We start from the raw sequence: 8175 nt of genomic DNA on the forward strand, positions 1-8175 counted from the left end.
TTTTTTTTTTTTTTTTTTTTTTTTTTTTATTTTTTTTTTTATTCTCTTTCAGTGGCATTATGTGTAATTAAGTGTCTTATAGTTTCCAAATTTGTAAATTTCCATGTATTCTACCCACAATTTTTTCTACATTTTGTCAATTATAATATTTTTAATATTCTTTTTTTATTATTAATTGAATTTGCTTGTCAAATATTTTAAAATAAATATTTTTTTTTATTTTAATTTGTGAAGAAATTTTGAATTTACCTTTAAAAAATGCATTTTTTTTTTTTTATCTAAAGTGAAGTCTCAATTTTTTTTAATTAATATTTGAGGGACAAAAGTGGAATATTTTTTTTTCTTAAAAAATATATATATTTTTTTTTGCTTTTAAGCCATTTCAAAGCTTATGTTTGCTATTAAGGAAGCATGAAGGTGTGGAATATCTTTGCTTTTCCATCTAATTTCAAACAACTATGAGAGGTTTAATTTAACGTCACCCGATCATATGAGTCGAATTTTAAATTTTCTCGACTGAAAGATAATATTATTCGTAATTTTTTATGAGATTCAACCTCAGTTAGAGCGGGGAACAAACAACGTAGAAACTTCTTCCTAATTAGACACGTTTTAAAACCGTGAGGCTGATAACGATACGTAACTGTTAGTCGTGGGCTTTGGCTATTACAAATAATATCAAAGTGGATTGTAAGATCCCANAAAAAATATTTTGACACATAAAAGAAAATAAAAAATGAAAAATAAAAAATAAAAAATAAAAAATGATATTATATTATATATTGTGGGATAATAGTAGAAAGCTTTTTGAAGCTCTATTTGAAGCCCTCCGCACCCTTCTTCTCCATTCCATACCAAAACAACCCATTTCTCTGCAATGGAAGATCCTCTGCACAGACTCCAATCTTCTTCTTCTTCTTCTTCTTCTTCGTCTTCTTCTTCAGATATCAAAAATGGCGTCAAAGAAAAGATCTCCAAAAAGGTTAAACTCGGAACCGACGGCAAGCATCCTACCTACCGCGGCGTCCGAATGCGACAATGGGGAAAATGGGTATCGGAAATCAGAGAACCAAAGAAGAAATCCAGAATTTGGTTAGGCACATTCTCCACGCCGGAAATGGCCGCTAGAGCTCACGACGTCGCTGCCAGAACCATCAAAGGCCATTCCGCTTACCTCAACTTCCCTGAATTAGCTCACTGCCTCCCCCGTCCCGCTACCTCCTCGCCTAACGACATTCGAGCCGCCGCTGCTAAAGCCGCCTCGTTTACCACTCACGACCACAACCACATCATCGCCGCCGCTCAATCCGACCTCAATCACAATCGCTCCACTTCCTCCTCCTCCTCCTCCTCCTCCTCCTCCTCCTCCTCTGTCGCTGCAAAATCGCCCGGTGAAATCGACGATCCGTTCTTCGATCTTCCCGATCTGTTCCTTGATCCTAATCACCAAATCGGTACATTCTGTTACTCGCAATTTCTTCCGATTGAGAGCTTCGACTCTGTTCTCGCTCCGCCACCGTCGCCGCCGCCGTCTGAATATTTCGCCTACAGAGGTAGCCTACTCTAGTTCGCCGCCGCTGTCGCCTCGATTGCAGAAGGCTGCAGATTTTGATTTTGATTTTTTTAAACCCTAATACCAAATCAGGAATTTTTTTTTTTTTTTTTTTTTTTTTTTTTTTTTTTTTTTTTNAATTTTAAATTTTCTCGACTGAAAGATAATATTATTCGTAATTTTTTATGAGATTCAACCTCAGTTAGAGCGGGGAACAAACAACGTAGAAACTTCTTCCTAATTAGACACGTTTTAAAACCGTGAGGCTGATAACGATACGTAACTGTTAGTCGTGGGCTTTGGCTATTACAAATAATATCAAAGTGGATTGTAAGATCCCACATCGATTAAAGAGAAACAAAACGTTTCTGACCATGAAGCTGAATATCGATTAGCTATTCGTGCTTACGTTTTTTGAATCACGACCCTTTTTATTTTGAGTAATTCAAAATTTATAAATTTGGTAAGAAATTGATTAAGAGAGAGAAAATGTGGGAGAGAGAGAACTCAATATCTCTTTCACTATCCACCATAAATGTGTTTGGTTATATAACTCATTGAGCTGGCAAATTTGGACTTGTATTACAAGGACAAAGTTAGTAACCCATCATCTCTCTTCAAAATAATGCTCCCTTTATCCTTAATTAAAACCCTAATTTCGAGCCGTTATCCCTCTCCCCAAGGTTATATACTGTGAGCCGTTGTTATTTCTCTCTTGTTTGCTTATATAACGTCTCTTTTAAAAATCTCTCTCTGCCCTCGTTTTCTAAAACCTTCTCTTAAAACCGTAGGCGACGCAAGAACGAATTGGCTTAGCTCACTTGTGGTTTGAAAGTGAGTGCCGCACAATCTGAAGTCCGCTGCCATCAAAAGTACGATTATGACAAATGAGAATGGATTGTATCGTGTAATTCTCGAAACCTTAATGATCCCAGAATTTAAAAAGTGGCTCGTAAGTCAAAGATTTATCCGACGCAAAATTAAAAGTTCGTAAGACCCAATTTATATTTAAACGGTTTTATTTTTTTTTCTTCAACTTGAGTATAGTTCAATTTATTAACGGACGAGTATTAAATAATAAAGAATTTGAAGGACTAAACTTTTGAGCATTTATGTGATGTTAAGATGTGCATTATTAGACAGCTAGAATGGGTTTGTCAAAGGAGAGGCAATTTGTGGCTAGCTTTAGTTGAGAGGTTGGGTGTTTTCAATGCATAGAATATAAAGGCATAGTGTGCAAGAAATAGGCATGTCATATGTGAAAACATATAAAGCACATGAGAGACTAGGAATCCAATGTACCAACAAATATTATTAATTTTATTTTAGAAAAAGAAGTGGTTGGTTGTATTGCTCGATGGACTATCGATATCTGCTCTGATTGCAATTTTAAAGGTTAATGATTCGATCTTGTAAACCTGATGATTGTTAAACTAAAAAGAAGTGGTCGGTGTGAGGTTATAGTTTCTAAGAGTGTTCATATGACTCGATAACTCGACCAATCCGAAGTACCCAATTCAACCCAAACCGAAAAAAGCTAAGTGGGGTTGGGTTGAATTGGATAGTTTGTATTGGTCGGGTTATCGAGTCATATGAATACTCTTAACTGAACCGAATTTGTCCGGTTTTCAAAAAATTGAATTGAACCAAAATAGAAAAAGAAAAGAAAAGAAAAGAAAAGAAAAAAACTAACCCAACCCCACTCAGCTTTTTTCGGTTTGGGTTGAATTGGGTACTTCGGATTGGTCGAGTTATCGAGTCATATGAACACTCTTAGAAACTATAACCTCACACCGACCACTTCTTTTTAGATAACCCGACCAATACAAACTATCCAACTCAAACCAAACCGAAAAAAGCTGAGTGGGGTTGGGTTAGTTTTTTTTTGGTTGGGTTGAATTTTTTGAAAACTGGACAAATTCGGTTCAGTTACGGGTTGACATTTGTTTGGTCGGACAATGTGACGAACCCAAAAATAGGGTTATAACTCAACCCAACTTTTAAAAAGATTAAGAATATTTATCGTTTGTAACGATTTTAGTAATGTGTTTTGGCTTGTAAATGTTTGATATTTGAACTACGGGAGATTTTAGTTGTTAATGTAACATATATTATATATAAGTAGAATTTTTTTTAATATTAAAAAAATAGAACAACCCGACAACTCAACCCGACCCTTGGGTTATGAACTCTATTCAGATTGCTTAGGTCCAACTCAACAAACCCAAAATTTAAATGTGCTTACGTATACGAAAAATCGAGACACTATTGAGAGACTAGGGGTAGCGTTTTAAAAATGTGGATTAAAAAAAAATACTTTCCCTATTAGCTTTTTAAATGCTACAACAATTATCGCATACGAAAAATTAGGTCAATTTGAACATCGACTACTAGAATCTAGCGTACGATTTAGGTCAAATTCTTTTTGTAGCCTCATTGCTTTGAAACGTCTTTGTCACAAGCCATAGACACTCATATACCATCTAAAAAGAAAAGAGTAGCATAAACGAGTATAAAAATATTCAGTAAGCAGCTCATTTACAGAACTATAGTATTTAAATATACCAAAATTGTGGATTCTTGATACTTAATCGTCGTTGGGCCTTGATTGTGACTTAACGGGTCTAGATGTACGTCGTTCTTGAAGCCAAATGAATTTAACCCAAAAATTAGTCTAAAACTAAACATAAAAGATTTAACAATTAAGTGTTGATTCATAGTCATTTAGATCATACCGAAGAGAAATGAAGTCGGTACAGACAGTAAATGACCTTGTGTTGATTACACGTATGTGATCGAGTAATTAGCCACTGAAGCCATTAGAAATGGATAATGTCGAAGATCGTTGGAACCCCACGTTGACTAATTAACGAGAAAATGATTGATTCTGAGTAAGATTAGTTTATAATCATAAGCGTATAAGTGAGCTACTAGCTTAGTATATTTTTATACTCATTTGTGCTACTCTTCTTACTCGAACAATACTTGAGCTTGTATGGCGAGTAACACATACGTATCGAAGCTGAAGAGCTATAAGACTGAGAACTTTTAGGTAGCATATTCAAAATACGTGAAACATCGTATCGTAGCTTCCATTATATACTTACTGATTTGATTTTAATATCAGTTTTCTTGATAGATATTAAAAAAATCGAGTCGTTACCATATATCTTAACTATTTGACTTACGTTTTACGAGTCAAACGTCATTATGAGTCATCATAGCAAGATTAAGAATTTTTTTTAGGGTAAAAAGTGGGTTTTAAGGTAACAGTAAAAAGAGATTAAAGGAAAGTAAATAAAGTTGAGAAATCCAAGTGTCAAAAGACATAATTATATGTAGAATAGAATAATTTCTTTTCACACCCACGAGAGTCACTTGGAATAAAGCATGAAATATCTAACTACACCCACGTTTTCACTTTAACCGGTAGGAGATGTCTGATTTAGTTTGTTACGTATTGTCGTCAGTTTTACGGTTTTAAAAACGTGTTTATTAGAGAGGGGTGTTTCTTTCCCCTCTCCGCCCCCCTTAGGAGTCCAACGTCCTCCTTGACACATCGCCCAATATTTGGCTCTGATACCATTTGTAACAGCCCAGGTCTAAACCGCAAGGCTGACAACCATACGTAACAGGTCAAAGCAAACAATATTGAACTTCGATAGAAGGACTTGAATGGAGAAGAGGAGAGAAAAGGGTACAGAGAGCTGCACGATTCGACACTGCGTATGTGTCGATATCTGTTGAAGATCGAGAAATTGATATAATTAATAGTTGAATTTTGTTTAAAATTGATATAAATAAAGAGAAAGGAAGTATGGTGGCATTATTTAGGGCTTTAATGTGTTGATTAGTGGAGTGATATCAATTATGGTTAGCCATAGAATTGACAAAGCACCAAACTAAAATGTTTTTATATGTTTGGTTTTTTATCCTTAAAAACAATAATAGCAAAATCCCATTGCATGGGGAACAACATAGACAAACTTTATCCAACCAAATTAAGCTTCTAATCTATTGTGTTCTTTTTTATAACATGTATGTACGTGTGTGTATATATATCAATATATGATTTTACGAGGTGTTATTTGTCAAGGATATTTGATCGTTTATTATAGACAAATATCTAGATATTTTTCTTACGCTTACCATATTTGTCTTTTTATTAAGAGCAAATATATTATATTAATTTATTATTCTTCCCTTTATTTAAAAAAGAAATAACGGAATAATTCACATAGCACCTAAAGATTTGTTTTTAAGGACTGAAATAGAAGACAGAGTTGCCGCGCTACAGCACATATAGCCCTTCATCTCTTTTACTAGTGTCACCACCTTTCTTGTTTGACGATTCTGGATAGTAAGAAGATTATTAGTAAATGCAACGGAGAGAGGAAAATCAGACGTTAATTTACTGAAAACTTGATCAAAAAATCTGATGACGATTCTGATTCTGATATAATTTAATTAGTAAATGTTTGACGATTCTGATCTTAAGAGGTGTTATCAAAATTAGAGGTGTTCAAAAAATCCGATAACCTAAAAACTTGATCAGTCCAACTCAATCTGTAATTAAACAAACCCGACCCAACCGAACGGAATTTAGAAGGAAAAAAAATTACATAATGTTTCTAGAGACCAATAATGACTTGTCCACTAATAAAGATAATATTTTTGGAAATTATTATTATTATTATCTTTTTCATTAAATTGTCTTTATTATTATTATTGTTCTTATGTAGATCTATCTAGTGTGTCTATGATTTACTAATTTCATATGAATTTCAAATTTTAGGTTTAGACATTATTTTATTTAGGTTCTACCTTTTTCAATTTTATTTTTCTTCTTTTAAATCTCGTTTATTATATAAAAGTGATCGTAGTCTCATGCTATAACTGTTTTGTTATAGTTACTTAATCAAAATGGAATGTAATATCAGCTAATCAAGAACACGTGATTCTAAGTAGAATAGTCACTACAAATAGTATATGTAACACCCGAGTAAAGAAATAGTACATGAATGAACTGTGACAACATTTAAAGAAGAGCGATCCCGAGGATTGAATAGCTAAAAAAAACTTAAAAGAATTCGAAGTTACTACTTATACCAACAAAGTGCATATTGTTTTCGGTGGCTCAATTATAGGAACTCCAAATTTAAGTGTGTTTTTGTGATGTCTCACATTGGTTGGGGAGGAGAACAAATCACCCTTTATAAGGGTATGGAAACCTTCCCCTAGCATACACGCTTTAAAGCCTTGAGGGGAAGCCCGACAGGGAAAGCCCAAAGAAGACAATATCTGCTAGCGGTGAATCTGGGTCGTTACAGTTTTGTTTGGAACAATTCTACGTTAGGTGGCCTTCTGGACATTTTTGAAGAAGTGAAGATGGGGATGCCATCAGTAGATATTGTTCTCTTTGAGCTTTTCCTTCCGAGATTATTCGAATCTTGGCATCGATCGTTATAGTATACGTCTTTATCAATAGATCTCTCTCCATAACAAACATCGAGCTGGTGTAATGACAGTAGAATAATAGTATATTGTTTCAGATAAGTGGTGATTATGAGATAGTTTACATAATCTTCTCTGAATCAAAAGTCTCGTTCTTACCCAATCGTTATCCGTGAAAACTATTCTAGCCTCTAACTATCATTTATGATATTACGAGATAACACTTTATGTGTAACAGCCTAAGTCCACCGCTAGCAGATATTGTTCTCTTTGAGCTTTCCCTTTCGGGCTTCCCCTCAAGATTTTAAAACGTGTCTGCTAAGGAAAGCTTATAAAAGGTCTCTTTTCATATTCAAAGAGTGAAACAAAGGGCAATGGGTATCTTTTTGTTTGGTCAAGGGAGATAAGGGTCAGTTGAAATAAGAGATTCAGGTATCAAAAGCATGCGAAGAACAAAGAACGGGTTGCCCTTTGTTCATCTTAGATGAAGAAAGAAATTATATAGAAAAGGTCGATATTTTTTAAGTTTTTCAATCGAATCTGCTAATTTTAGCCGTGTGGCGTCTGGTCTTGACAAGCTCATAACAAGATTTAAGGGGAACTCAAGTCCCATTCATATTTTTTGCTTGTCTTTGTCGATTTGTTGGACCTTGAGCGAGATTCTCTTTCACCAACTAAACATAACTTGTGTGGAGTCTAAGCTTGATCGGCCACACACGACGTCCGTGTGTGCATGTTCATTCGTCTGCGTCAACTTACCTCTACACTAGGTCAAGTCATCTAGCTTGACCTTACCTCTACTCTAGGTCAAGGTCTCTCGTGTACAATGTCGCATCTCAATCATTATTTTAGTTCTCAATAACACGACCCATACATCATAATGGCATCCCATGTCTCAAGACAGCTTAGTCATCTTGGCTTGCTTAGATATGCCTATAAGGACCGACCCATGTGTTGCTCATTTCATCGATCTGGGTTCTCGAGACATGAACTCTCCCAATCCATGTCATGTATATATACATATATTTATTTTATTTTATTTTGTAACTATTTTTATTTTTTACCCTCGAAGAAATATTTAAAATGATACTATTTGGAAGATAATTTTTAAAAGGAGGGTAGAATTGTAATAACCCGAAAATAATAAATAAATAAATTAAATAAAAATA

At 34.5% G+C, this 8175-nt stretch overlaps 1 protein-coding gene across 1 annotated transcript; it reads left to right on the top strand.

Moving 5' to 3' along the window:
• Positions 1-790: 790 nt before the first annotated feature.
• LOC111810113 (ethylene-responsive transcription factor ERF039-like) lies at positions 791-1676 on the top strand. The gene has a single exon (XM_023696689.1). It carries the CDS (start codon positions 878-880, stop codon positions 1565-1567), a length of 690 nt encoding a protein of 229 aa, XP_023552457.1. The 5' UTR covers positions 791-877; the 3' UTR covers positions 1568-1676.
• Positions 1677-8175: the final 6499 nt, after the last annotated feature.

Source organism: Cucurbita pepo, chromosome LG14 (assembly GCF_002806865.2).
Source record: "Cucurbita pepo subsp. pepo cultivar mu-cu-16 chromosome LG14, ASM280686v2, whole genome shotgun sequence".
In the NCBI taxonomy this organism is placed as follows: Eukaryota; Viridiplantae; Streptophyta; class Magnoliopsida; order Cucurbitales; family Cucurbitaceae; genus Cucurbita; species Cucurbita pepo.